This window comes from Agelaius phoeniceus, chromosome 4 (assembly GCF_051311805.1).
Source record: "Agelaius phoeniceus isolate bAgePho1 chromosome 4, bAgePho1.hap1, whole genome shotgun sequence".
NCBI classification, from domain to species: Eukaryota; Metazoa; Chordata; class Aves; order Passeriformes; family Icteridae; genus Agelaius; species Agelaius phoeniceus.
Window position 1 is genome coordinate 41,744,688 of NC_135268.1, and position 14,351 is coordinate 41,759,038.

General features: G+C 43.1%; 1 protein-coding gene and 1 long non-coding RNA gene across 37 annotated transcripts in view; one reads left to right on the forward strand and one right to left on the reverse strand.

Moving 5' to 3' along the window:
- Positions 1-5,758, forward strand: part of TENM3 (teneurin transmembrane protein 3) — a 1,291,791-nt gene extending 1,286,033 nt beyond the window's left edge. For all 36 annotated transcript variants that reach the window (XM_077177351.1, XM_077177368.1, XM_077177366.1 and 33 more), the window contains one exon: positions 2,157-5,758. In XM_077177351.1, the coding sequence (XP_077033466.1) occupies positions 2,157-2,912 (756 nt within the window). In that variant the 3' untranslated portion in view covers positions 2,913-5,758. The remainder of the gene's footprint in view (positions 1-2,156) is intronic.
- Positions 5,759-6,396: 638 nt separating this feature from the next.
- On the reverse strand, positions 6,397-9,105 carry LOC143693843 (uncharacterized). Its single transcript, XR_013181824.1, has 3 exons — positions 8,980-9,105; positions 6,649-6,710; positions 6,397-6,501 (listed from the first exon to the last, which is right to left on the reverse strand). It is a non-coding gene; the product is annotated as an uncharacterized LOC143693843 (long non-coding RNA).
- Between the last annotated feature and the right edge of the window lie 5,246 nt (positions 9,106-14,351).

Sequence of the window (14,351 nt, forward strand, 5' to 3'; positions counted from 1 at the left end):
GGAGTTATCCCCTCCAGAAAGCTACCCTTGTGCAAAACAGAAAAGCCTTTGCAAACTTTTTGCCAAGCTTTGATCAGCAGCAAGGCTGAATTAAGGTTGTATGAATCTTAATGACTCCAGTTGGTCTCCCATCCAGAAATTTAGGAAAACAAAGGAGGCTTTTGACTCATTTGTCAGCAGTGAATCAAATGGTTTAAGCAGTATTTTACTGAAAGGAGAAGGGGTCAATTGGAAGATAAACTGGATCATCATCAAAAACCAAGTACTCGTTTTCAAAAGTGCAGCCAAAGCTATTTAAATCTTTGTTTCCTGCTGAGGCAACTGCCAGGGCAGCTGTCTGCTCCCCATCTCTATCAGTGCAGCTCATTCACAGCTTGTTGCTGTTAAGGCCCAGGGTTAGACCAATAAGATGTATCTATTCTGCACAGTTTTGAGGTCTCATCCCAACCACAGCCGACCCTGTGATTTGAGCTGTCCTGCTGTCTAGGTGCACTAGCTAACCATTCCTGCTAGCTGCTCCTAGTCTTTCAGCTGTCCAGGCTAACCACTGCAGTTATGCTCACAGGTGCCATTCCCCAGCCATCCTCTCTTTACCAAGAGTGCATCTGGCATAGTGGGCTACACACAGCTCTTCCAGGACATTCTGCTATCCTAGCTTTTCCATTAGACTGGCTTGTTGGTTCTTTTCTTACATTGCCCCTTGTCTTTGCTAGCTATGAACAAAACACTGCTGTATTCAGGGTTGCACCCATCTAAAGCTCTTGGGGAAAAGCTCTCTTAGGCAGGAAGCTGATACTTGAAGTCACACAGCCCAACTGGCCACAGTCTTTTCACACGTCCCCTTTTATCAGTTTCTGCAAGTACTTGCAAGAAAGGGTATCAGCCCCCAGTATTCCACCTCACTGGTCCATACCATTAGCTTCCCTCTCTTTTACTGTAAAGACTGTCATTACAGTTTGATTTCCCTTATTTCTTCAGCAGCTTGAGGGATTATGAGAGCCTCCCTGCAGTTTGGTCTCAGGCTGCAGCTGCTTGAGAGACTCTTATCTCCTGACTCAGTGTAAAGAAAGGTTTGTTCCAGTTCTAAAGCACAGCTTCATAACCTTCCAAAATCTCCTCAGTTTGACTGGACTCATGGTAGACAGGAATCATAATTGAACAAGCTCAGAGGAAGAGATGCCACCATAGTAAGATGAACTGTAGTAAGACAGCTCTTACCTGTATAACATGACATGGGCTGGCAATGTGCACTGGCAGCCTAGAAGGTCAATCCTGTCCTGGGCCGCATCCAAATCAGCAGGGCAAGGGAAAGGAAGGATTTTGCCCCTCTACTCTGCTTTTGTGAGACCTCAGCTGAAACACAGCATCCAGCCCCGGGGCCCCCAGCACTGGAAGGACATAAACCTGGTCAATGAAGTCCAGAGGAGGGCCACCCAGTTGATCAGAGGGATGGGGAGTACCTCTCCTATGAGGAAAGGAATTGGGATTGTTCAGCCTGGAAAAGAGAAGGCTTTCAGGTAACTTAGTTGCAGCCGTCCAGTACCTCAGGGAATTTACAGGAAAGATGGGGTAAGACTATTTACAAGAGCAGGTGGTGACAGGACTAGGGAAAACGGGTTCAAATTGACAGAGAGTAGGTTTAGATTACATATTAGGACAAAATTCTTTACTGTGAGGGTGGTGAGGCCCTGAAACAAGCTGCCCAGGGAAGTTGTGGATGCCGTGTCACTGAAGGTGTTCAAGGCCAGGTCGGATGGGTCTTTGAGCAACCCAGTCTAGTTGAAGGTGTCCCACAGCCGGGGGTCGGAACTAGATGATTTTCAAGGTCTCCTTCCAACCCAAACCATTCTGTGATTCTTGTGGTTATGTATTGGCATTGCAGGTCTGTCCTGTGCAGCCCAGTAAGCAGCCTCTGAAGTTAAAGCTGATTTTTGTGCAGGTTCTCAGGGAGACAAAGAGTAAAAGCAGTGAGCATTAGCAAAATAGTCTTGTAACTCAGCAGAACAAGCAGTATGCAGATCTAATTAACTCCTTGGCACTGTCAGTTGTGGCATATCCTGTTGTTGTCCACGGGCAGCACACCAAGAAATCCTGGCTGTTTGGCATTTAGGGGGCTACAGATGGCTGGTAAAACTTCTGTCTGTTCTTGTTTACAGCCAATTTCTGGAGTGCAACAACAAGTGGCGAGACAAGCAAAGGCTTTCCTTTCCCTGGGAAAGATGGCAGAAGTGCAGGTCAGCAGACGGAAATTCAGCGGAGAAAAGTCGTGGCTGTGGTTTGCCACGGTGAAGTCTCTGATTGGCAAAGGGGTGATGCTCGCTGTCAATCAAGGCAAAGTGCAAACAAACGTGCTCAACATTGCTAATGAGGACTGCATAAAAGTGGCAGCTGTTTTGAACAACGCTTACTACCTAGAAAACTTGCATTTCACTGTGGAGGGAAAGGACACACACTATTTTATCAAGACCACCTCCCCTGAGAGTGACCTTGGGACACTGAGGCTGACAAGTGGGCGCAAGGCCCTGGAGAATGGCATCAATGTCACTGTTTCCCAGTCCACCACTGTGGTGAACGGCAGGACTCGTAGGTTTGCTGATGTTGAAATGCAATACGGTGCTCTAGCGCTTCACGTCCGCTATGGCATGACACTCGATGAGGAAAAGGCCCGGATACTGGAGCAAGCCAGGCAAAGAGCTCTTTCCAGTGCCTGGGCCAGAGAACAACAGAGAGTAAGAGATGGAGAGGAAGGCGCCAGGTTGTGGACAGAAGGAGAAAAGAGGCAGCTGCTAAGTGCTGGAAAGGTACAAGGATACGATGGGTACTATGTACTCTCTGTGGAGCAATATCCAGAATTAGCAGACAGCGCTAACAATATACAGTTCCTCAGACAAAGTGAGATAGGAAAGAGGTAACACACTGGCTTAGCTCAGGCTGCCAAAGAGACTGTGTACCAGTGTCTTCTAAAAAGGAGACTAAACTGTTTTGCTGCATTACTACTTGAGCCTAAGCTTACATCTTTGCTCAGATTTTTTCTGTAGCACAATCCAGACTCTGTAACAAAAAGAGCGCCTTCGAGAAGAATGATACTGCTAATGACAAAACTTTTTTTTTTCTCAATGACCTTAAAGGTGATCTGCTTTAAAGAATATGTTTACATATGCATATCGCTGCACTCAAGTTGGACTGAAAAGTATTAAAAAAAAAAGAAGAAAAAAAGAAAATAAAAAGGCCTACAGGTTTTGAAACAGGCTGTTTCTTTGAGGCACTGTATTTAATTAAGATACAGACCCATACAGTGTTTCCAAATAGTACTGAATTGTTGACCTTTGCTTACGAGAAGTAGTCTCTCTCTTTCTCTCTTTTTCTCTCTTTCTCACTGCATAGGATGTGGTATATATCTGTTAATTTTAAAACATGGGGCAAAAATTACTGTTTATAGACAACCCAACTGCATTAAACTGTGCTGCTTTCTAAAAGGACATTGGCACAAGTGACTTATGCTACCATGGGAATTTAATAATGGATTTTACAATGCTAACATGGTTTGCCTTGGGGGGAAAACGGCAAGTAGAATCCTTGTTGCATATAAGCAAAGGAAACCCTGATTTTTTTGTAAATTATGTGAGACAAGTTGTTTATGGATTTTTATATGAATTACAATTTACTGTACATCAAATATTAGTCTCAGAGGAGTTAATTTATGTAAAGTGTTTAAAAAAGTTTATACTTAAAAATAAAATGATAAAAACATGTGCTGTGTGTGATTTTTTTTAAAGAAAAAGGAATTGCACCTTTTATGTTATAGCTGTACAGTATAAAGGATTATATTGTAGAGATATAACAGTGATGACTAATGTCCAAAAGTGTTAATATTTTTGTATTAGGTTTAAAGCTGTGCATCTATCACTCTGCTGATAGGATGGGACACTCCACAAAGTGGCTGGCTGAATCAGACCACAGCTCCCTCCCCTCCCTCTCCTGTCACCCAGGCCAGTGCCACTTCATCAGTCATTGTTAGAAGGCACAGTAACCAAATAAGTCTCATTTAGTATGATGGAAGACTTTAATAGGTTGGGGTTTCCTTGTCTTTTTCCAGCCCTAATGTAATAAATGGACATTTATTCATACCAGGTGGGGTTTCTGTTGGTTTTTTAGAAGCTTTGTTTCACAATGGAGGAATAGTGTCTCAGGTGCTTGGCAAATTGTATGTAGAAGAAGAAGAAGAAATGATGTAGTTTCATCCAGTTATGTCAACTTTGTCTTCTGTATAATACAGCTCTTTTAGGTGTTAATAACTCCAGATAGAAGAAGCGTACCTCTGACCTGATGCTACAGAATTGCTCTTTAGGCAGGCAGGCTGTTTAGTAGGTTCATCTCCTGGCCTTCAGCTGGCAGATCAAATCTCATTACTGTGAACACAACCTGGGAGATGGAGAGGAAGGTCCAGTTCTAGTGCCTAGTCTGCATCTCCACACCACTGCATAGATTTGGCATGCTCTGCTCCAAGGCCCAGTATATTTGCTGCAGGAAGAACACAAGTGTGCAGCTGGTTCCTTATAGGAAGCCTGTGGTGGCATCTATGGCATCTGTTCTACATCTTGGCTGAAACCATTCTTAGAGCTTTAGTCTCATGAGCACTAAATTCAGCCACAAAAATAAATATTTTTAAGATGAGACAAAATTGGGGGTTTTGATGTTCATTGAAATATACACAGTATTTCTATCCATGTATTATAATGACAGAACATAGTAAGTGAACGTGTCTTAACTATGAATGGTTCAAGTGGATGTAATAAAAATAGTTTTCTAACTGCTTTGTATTCTGAGAGTCTATGGTATTACATACTCTAAATTGCACATTAGGATTGTTTGATAAACAGATTTGAATTTCTCCCAGCCCAGTCGCTACCGAATCTACAGTATCAGTGCTATTACTGTATGTGTGTATTTGGTAGAGCATACAGAACTAATTACACATATAATGAATGCTAATCATCTATTAGAATTAAAGCACAGATTAGTTGTTAGTACTTCTACCCTTGAAGCTTGAGGGCCCTAAATTTAGAGAGGATGGTATTTCAGACCCCAGAGGTGTGTCATTGAGCTACGTATTCTTTTTAAAAGATGTAAAATGCTAGGTGTTTGCAGTTCTGTTGGGTGGCTCTTCCACAGCACTGTATTTAGCATGCTGTAAGTGCTCTCTGTTGAAATAGGCTCATATTCTAAATTATGTCCAATGTTTCTGTTCTGTTTGAATATGAAAAGCTTGTATAACATGTCAACATTGAAATATATCTTCTACTTGGCGCATACCAGTCCCTTCTCCTTTGTTCTGGCACCAATAAACAACAAATTATAGTATCTGTTGGTGATCATTTTAGATACAGTCAAATCAAGCCAATTAGTGGCCTTGTTAGTAGGTATAATGAGCCTATTTCTTGCTAAAAAAGACTTGTGATCTGGACATGTTCCTGCAGGAAATAGTGACCTTGGGGAATATAGAAACAAAAGATCTTTTTAAAGAAAAAATATGCATAATTAAAGAAGCATATTACAAAAATAAGAAAAAAAGAAAGGAGATTCTAAGTATTTTAGAATGCCAGTCAAAATGCTATCCTGATATTTTGAGATGTATATTTCGTCTGATTTGTATTGTTCTTTTAATTTGCCTTCTTAACTTTATATGTGTCCTGAATTTTCCACAAATTGATAACTATAGATTGCATCTAGGCTTTCCAATAAAAGCCAACCCAACGTGTGTGTGCGTGTGTGTTTATATTTGGGGTTTTTTAATCTGTATGTCAGATACTGCACCTGTGCTGACGCTTTTCTCTTATTGAAGAAACAAAGTGATCCCCTTGCACTCCTATTGATTCATTTGCTTCACAGTTGGCAGTACCTTTTTTTGAGTCTATCCAATGGCTTCATCTGCTAACTCAGCAAAGTGAATTACTCCATGGGATCTCTCAGGGGGCCTACTTTAGAGAAAACATTAAATATACCTCCACAAAGACAAATCTTTCATAGATAAGGAGAGCCAAAGAACAAAAAAAAATCACTTCAAACTGTTTTCTCTCTTATCCTCCTGAGTAAAAATATGACAAAAAGTACTTGATTATAAAGAATTAGATTGGCACTCGTAGTTACATATATACACAGAAGAGATCCTTCAACCTGCATTTAGGCCCCCTTTGCAGAAACTGCTGACTTCAGCATGGGTCTTCATCAAGAGACTGCTTTCATTTTAGTTGGAACAGGCAGACTTCACCACACTCACTTTGTAGTGACAACCTTGAGTTGGTAACATGTTGATCCAGCACTAATCAGGTCACTGCTTTGCTAACTATGGCCTAATTTTGTTATTAAAAAAAAAAAAAGGCAGTAAGAGATCTTTGTATGTTCACACTTGGGAGGTGAGAGATTTGCATTTGACAAGGGGGAAAAAAATGCCAGTTACCACTGCCACTCTTCTGAGGCATTTCTAAAGTGATGGCTGAAAAGCTGTAAAAGAAAAAACACTACATAAAATAACAGTTAAAATTGTCTATGAAAGAATAGGCTGCATTTACAGAGAATCAGATGACAAAATGCTTCAATTCTGATTCCAGGGAAAAAAAGGAAGGGAAAAGCTTCTGAAAGTGTTGATACCTTGATATACTGCTATGTCCAGAAGGGCAGGCTATGGCTTTACATGTGGGCAGCTTGAGAACCTTTAAGAAAAAGAGCAAGAAACTCATGCATAATTCTTTGGGGATGGCAAAGCAGAGGCACTTATTAGAAACAGCTTCTAAGCAGCTTATTAGAAGCTGCTTATTTGACACTTATTAGAAGCTGCCAGGGTTAAAAATAAGCCAAAGCACAGAGCATCATCCCACAGCACAAAATGAACAGCACAGACACAGTGATATCATACCCCTGACTGCAAAGCCACATCCACACCCACCAAACTAATCAGCTTCTCATCTACAACCAATCAGTCCTAAGGACTAAAGAATAACATACAAGCCTTATAAAATTAAATTGATCTTTACACACACAAGTTGCTGGGGCTCAGTGATACAAAACAAAAAAAGACAAACTAAAAGTGATAAAAAACAAAATGTAAACCAGTTAATTGATGATCAGTATGTGCCAATTTTTCCCACAGGAAAAAAGGAACACATGGTCTATAGCTGTCATGCTGACAGAGCCTAAGACTTCATTTTTTACCTCTGAAGTTTTTAGCTTTGTGGCGGACTGACCACACAAGGCAAATTCAACTGTGTGAGTACCTAGGCTAGATCTATTCAAAAAGTCAAAATATAAATAATAGGTAAATCCCCTGCTCATCCCCCCAGCCCATTTTTTAGCAGAAGTAACATAAATAAGGATGCCAAGTCTTAATTAAGTGCACCACAAAAAGCTGAAAAAAATGCAGCTTTTCTGCTCCCCCATCCCAGAAACCTGAGTATTTGTTATGGACCACTGCTTATTATTATTAAAAGTGTCTTAGGCCTTTCAGGGGGAAGAGATGGTGGAAAGGTTTGTTTGTTATGCCATCTCCTAACCACAAAATAGAATATTGGCAATTGCAGGTGGCACTGTGAGGGACAAGAACATGCTCTCTGGTGCTCTGGCACAATCTGCCCTGCTTTCATAACCAGATGTGCTGGGGACAGCAGGGTAGGGAGAGCAAAAGGGAGGTGAGCTGCCCTTAGGTGGTCTGAAACACAACAGTGAGAATGAAGTCACACAGTACCACGCAAATAGTGGCATGAGGATTATCAATTGCAATATTCTTTGTATGCATGTCTTTTTAAAAAAATTCTTGGCCTGATTTCTAGTATCACAAATGTATGCAATTCTAAGCAGTGCAAGCATGACAAAATGCATCAATAAGTAAAGATAAATATGCTAAATATGGGTCCCCACTTCTAAACAAAGCAAGCTAAGCAGTAACACCATCCCTTTCTTTAAGTACATGAGAGATTTATATGCAATTTAAAAGGTGAAGAATAAGCATAATATGATGGCAGCTCATTAAAGTGACATGTTGTCACAGAACCTGCTTTATTGCTGGTAGACTCTCTTGCTGTTAATTACTATAACTTTGTAGGTAAATTGAGTAAACCTTTTAATTTACTAAGTTAAAATTCCATCATTGAGGAATATAAGTTTCTAGGCATGCATACAATTTTTTCCCTACTATTAAATAAGTCAATGCTATGGTAACATAATTATGCAGCTTAGAGTTAATGGTTCCCACAAAGCTGTCTTAATAAAGCCTTTTGGGATTCAGGAGGAAAAGGAAGAAATTCAGAAACTAAGAACAAGGCTGGAAGGCGACAACATGCTTCAACTGGCTCTAGTTACTCAATCACACTTAAGCAGTCTGAGACAGCAGGGTGAGTGCCATGCATTACAGAGGCACAAGGGAAAACTGTTATCCCAATGCAATAAAATATTTCCAAATTTCAAGCCCAGGAATAATTTTTAAACTGAAATGACAAGAATGGCTATCTAATGAACCAATTAAAGTTACAGCAATAATAAATAAAATTAAAACAGCATAAAGAAAGATAATTGAGGAATCAGTTAGTAATGCAAATCTGAAAGTAACTCTATATAGGCACATTACAAATGGTGTAAAAAAAAATATGAAAGAGTTCACCCATTGTTTGCAGATAAAAACCACTATGGAAAAATGAGCTGAGGAGGATGTGGGTGTACAAGCCCATAATACCAGAACCAGGTATTAGTCACCAACTTACACAGTGATGGGGAAGCACATATTAAAAAAAAAAAAATCAGTCACACCAATATCTGCAGTTGACAAAAATTAATGGAGTGGCAAATAATAGCGAGGACAGAGCAGTCATACAGAACAATATGGATCACTCACTGAAGTGAGCACATTCAAACAAAATGCATTTTAATACAGGCAACTCCAAAACTAAAATATCTCAGAATAAGAAATGCAAATCTTGCTATGAAAGGTACCTGGCCGCCTTCAAGAAAGCACTGACTGGAAAGAATGAGGAGTGCATAATGGATAAATAACTCATTCTAAGATTCCACTACAATGGTGGTGGCAGTGAAGAGCTTTTAGGGGTGGAGAAGCTTGATGAGATTACTGGCCTTGTTAAACAAGGGAAATAGGAAGGCAATGTTATCTCTGCATATGGTGCCAGCCGTACCACTCTTGCATGCAGTCCTGATGCATTCAGCATGAAAACCCTGGATGGAGAGAGCACAAGGAGACATCACACATAAATCTGAGTCTTGGAATGGTTAAAAAAAAAAAGAAATAAAAAAAGGCACAAAAGGGTGCCATGAAAATAGTGTCTAAATGCCCTCACAGAAAAAATAAAATTTAAAAACGAAGTGGTAGTAAAGTGCTTCCAAACAGACAGAAAAGGAGGAAAGAGAAAGTGGGTGGGAAGGCAATTCTGGTAACTGACTATAGGAGTAGTTTCCAAAAGCTTTTGGCAAAATAGGAGCTATTGGAAGTCCATGTAATGGATGCAGGTGATGTGAGTTTAAACTAGATTATGGCACCATTCATTTAGCTGCACAGGAGACGTCAAAGTAAAACCCTAATAACTCTGGTAAATTCCAGGCCAAAGGGTTTGGGTTTGTCTTCTCCTTATTACTTCCCTTTAACAACCCTGAAATATCCAAATTAAGTTGACACAGACCAAAGCCAACAAACATAACCCTAAAAGTTTCAGCTCTTTAAACAGCGAGTGCAAGGCTGAGGCATTTTAAAAACATCCCTTGGTTTACTCAGCAGAGATATGTTGTTCTATTACCTTCTACAGCAGCTGATTATTAAAACTAACTAAAACAAACCTCCTCGCTCTCTAATAACATAGCCAGAGCTAATATATCCGCATGTTTATGTTTTCAAGGCATCCAGAGGCAAGTGTTTAGGTTAAATAAAAAAATCAAACAAACAAAAATTTTAAAATAGTAAAGCCTTGTCTGCGCCAGCTCTGACCGCACTGTGCCCTGAGTGCGCCTCGCCCTCAGTGACCGTCACTCCCTTCCCAGGTGTTTCACGCTCCGCCAGCTCCGCTGCGCTGGGAAGCATCCGGTCCTTAACCGGGAGCTGCCTCACCGGGAACAGCAAACTGCTCCCTCCGCTCCTGACCCGCCTAACAGCGCAGCTCAGACCCAAGGGAAGGGACTGAAGTGCACTTCCAGCCGCAAACGAGCCGCTCCCCGCCCGGCACGGCAGCCGGCACGGCGTCCACCCGGGACCAACACCCGCTCCCGCAACCACTTGACCCCTTCGCCATCAGCGCACCGCCCTCAGCGCCCCAAAGCGGCAGCGCGGACCGGGCCAGGCGGGGACCGCTCCCCTCGCTCCCCCGGCCGGGCTGTCCCTTCCAGCGGGACGCGGCACCGCCGGCCGGCCGTGGCTCGCGCGCCCCCTGGCGGGCAGGGGAAGGGCGGCAGCTCCCGGCGCGGGGCCCTTGAGGGGCCGGGGGGGGGGGCGGGTCTTGGCCGCCATTTTATCGGCTCGGTGGGGTTCGCTGCGCGCTGGGGCTGCTCCTCCTTGAGGCGGGGTTCCAGCAATATAAATAAATAAATAAATAAATAGATTAGATGCACACGCGCATACATACTGCCTTAAGATGCCGTGTCCCCTAGCAGCAGACCTCGTGCCAACCCGCAGCATGGAACCCGACTGACCCGAGCGGGCCAGGCAGCCTGGCACGTCCTGCTGAACCAGTGCCACCCCGTGCCCCCTCTCCGATCTTCCTGAATGTGCCAATCCCGCGGACCCTGGGCCGCGGCAGGGGCTCCACAAGGGCAGCACCACAGTGGGTGTTGCCCGTGGTGCTGCCTGGCGCTTGCCCAGCCCCTGCTCCTTCTCACTGCCCGACGGCGAGGCCCGACCTGCGGGCCCAAAGCAGAGCCCTGCCCTCGGCAGGTGACACCCATGACAGCAGTGGGCTCAGACCACCTTGTTTCTTCACAAAGACAACAAAAGGGTGCCAGCTTGACTGCTCATATATGCATGTGGTAAAATACATGAGGGGGTTTTTTTCTTTGTTTTTAACTGCACAAAAGGTGTTTTCAGATGGCTTTCATCTGCAGCAAGTGAAATGTACCAGTGCATGGAAAAATCGCTTCAAGCAAAGCCCAGCCTGTTTCTCGGCCCCCGGTGGCCGTGGGTGCTGCCCCAGCTTCACACCACTGCTGGGCTGGTAGCTCGGCCAGTGGCTGTGGGCAAGAGCCACCCGGCCAGTTGGACAGAGGGGAAGGGATCAGTCTGGCATTGTGCAGCAAATCATGTGTGTGCACATGCCTGGAAAGTTAATTTGTAATTTTTGCTCCTCAACAAATCAAGACAGATGCCCCTATAAATCCTGCTCCTCAGGAAGGAAGCAGAAGGGCAGGAACTGCATGGAGTAGAGAACAGGGCTATTTTTCTTTTCACTGCCAAGAGCACATCGCTGACACAGTGCTGTGCTGGGTCAGGCCTTCACCCTCTGCTAAGTTAATACCAACAACTCCTTCCTCTAAAGGGCAGATAGTAACAGTGAGCCCCCCTTTGCACTTTTCTGCCTTTCTTTCCTCTCATTGCAGTAGCAGTAGCCTCTGAAGGAGCTGCACTAATTAGTTGCTATTACACTTCTTGGGTGGCTGGAAGAACATACTGCCTCTGACCTCATGCTTTGCAATGTACTTTAACAGCTTATTACTGCTATTGCATGGCAGCAATGGCTCATTTTATAGTTACTTTGAAAGAGCCATTCCTCCAGTGCTGAAAAATAATCTAAGACTAATGCACAGTCTCTCCAGAAGACTGCTGTTAAACTGTCTATAACCAAGTGTCCAAACGCTGTACAAAGCTGTTTCATTTGCTTAACATCGACTCACTAGCAATTAATATGCCTGACATAACAGCACACTACAAGGCCCATAAAATCTGTAGCAGTAGGGGAGTGAAATGATTATAACTTTTTTTTCTTTTTTCAATAATACCAGGCTGCAGTTTGGGCACTGTAATCTTTTCAAAGCAAGAAGCTGAGCTGCATTTGAACAGCTGTTGTTTACTGAAGCAATAATTAGCAAGGAACAACTCAAAATACCTGCTACCTTCCACAGCAGCTCAGCAGACACTTGCACCCTGTACCTGGAAGCAGAGAGGCTATCAGCTTCATATGTAGACTATACTTATTAAAAATCTCACCTAACTAACTTTAAAAAGGAAATATTTATAATGGCAGCGTGTGCCAGCCAGTAATCCCAGTGAATTCATCGTGAGCTGGGAAGCACAGACCACAGCTGATACCAGGTGTCCCTAACACAGTGGTTTGCAGCTGGTGAGGGACAGCACATGCTGCACGTTGGGGGGTAGGGCATTCTGCAAATAAGGTGTTAGGCACAGTCCTTCTCAATGTGCTCTACTGGCTCCAGGCAAGGTCAAGCTGCAGGCCTGCTCCTGGGACTGCAACCTTTGGGGAAGTATGTCTCCAAAGCCGTTTGTCATGTTTGCAAGTCTCCTGGTCTTACAAGACTTTTTTAGGTTAGCTTGACAAAGCAATGGACCAGCAGTAAAAGAGAGCAAAAGGGCTGCAGAACACAAGGGAGCAAAGCAGTAGGCACATCCTAAAAATGGACCTCCTGATTCCACACCTGGATGAAACCTAGCGATCTCTGTGTTTGCAAGCCATCCAGAAGCAGCCCTTTTATTCTTAACGAGGGCTTGCTGCTGGTATATATAAGTTTGAGCCAGGAATGGAGCCTGAGTGTTACATCTTTCCAGCTCACATGCTAACCACTGGTTACTGGCAACGGTGGTATATGTATACATTCCCTGAGACTGCATGAAAGCCTTGGTATAACTCCCAGGTAAGGCTCTAAAGAGGCTTTAACTAAACTATTGTAATTGCCCACTCCTGTCCGAAAGAATAGTCCTGTCCCTTTCACCCACCTCTTCCCAGCCAAAGTCTTCCATTGCTTGTGCCAGCTCTTACATACATCTGAACCTGTTAGGAGCCACTCTGAGGACCCAAAACCCTACTTCCTAGAGATTCATTCTCTGTGGATCTTATCTCTCTGGTATGCCTTCAGGCATGACTCTGGGCCTAAGAAGAGGATAGGAATGTGCAGTCAGGCTTGGTGTGAAAAAGAGACAGAAGCAGGATCTCACTGACCAGAACCAGTTTAAGCAGCTGTTCCATAAGAGTTTCAGTCACCTGCTCCCTCTGTGGCCCAAAACCATTTAATTATTTCGTTAAACACAAAACAGAACTAACTCAAGTTTGAGTTAGCCATACCTCAATACTAGCAGTAGCATTCTGCTAGTATTATTATCAGAGCATTAGAGGGAGAAGTTTAGGTCTCCAGAGCACTGTCAGAGCACTGGAAGCAATCTCCAAGGACCCAGGGAGAGCTGCCAGCTGAACTAGAGGAAGTGGGATGCTCTGCACATAGACGTCTGCCCTGCTCCAGAGATTCATTCTCCTGCGTGAGAAGACTCGCCTGCCAAAACTGATAGGTACATTTCCACTAACAGTTGTCAAATCAGTGACTCCTGACTAGAGAAAATAAAAACATTTTGACAGAAAATGCCTGACCAGCACTACACAATAAGCCAGAAGCTGACTTTTCTCATTACACCTGTAGTGCCTTAGAACTCCATTTTCTGGCTAGTCAAGGTGTCCTTTTGAGATGGAGTGCTGATGTTAGAGACACAGGGAACTGAGACAGTCAGCCATGAGCTTGAGGAGTTTCAGTTAAATGAAAGAAAATACACTTCAAAGTTAAATATTTTGTCAGAATTACATTTCTTCATATTATTAATAAATGATAGCTATCACTTCTGTCATTGGAAATCCAAATAGAGTCACTGAGCTAGTAAAAAAAAAAAGAAAGAAAGCAGTAAGCTAGTAGGGACCAGATAAAAGACCAGTACAGTTTCACTGAATGAAAGCAAAGTGAGAAATGGCAAACAGTGGCCATGGTTTTAAATAAGGTCTTCCAGATTTAGATCATAGGAACCTAACTGTCCCTTCAGTGAACTTTACCACCCTGGAGCTGCAACTGCAGAAGTTCAGTCATTTTAAAGTAAACATGGTATAAACATAAATGTAAATAAAATCAAGTCACAGCATGCCATACCTTTCAGGCCTATTAAGATATACCTCATGTGGTGCTGTGAGTCACAAGGCCAAATGAGTTCAGCAATCCAGGAAATAAAATAGTGCTCTCAAAATGGCTCACGTGCAAATCTGGAAGCAGGAGGAATTTGTATTTCCTCATTCCTGTTGGCATGTACATAAATCACTGCAGTTCAGTAAAGAAGCACCACTTCTTCCAGAGCCCTGTTTCATTTCTCAGAGCAGACAAGAAAT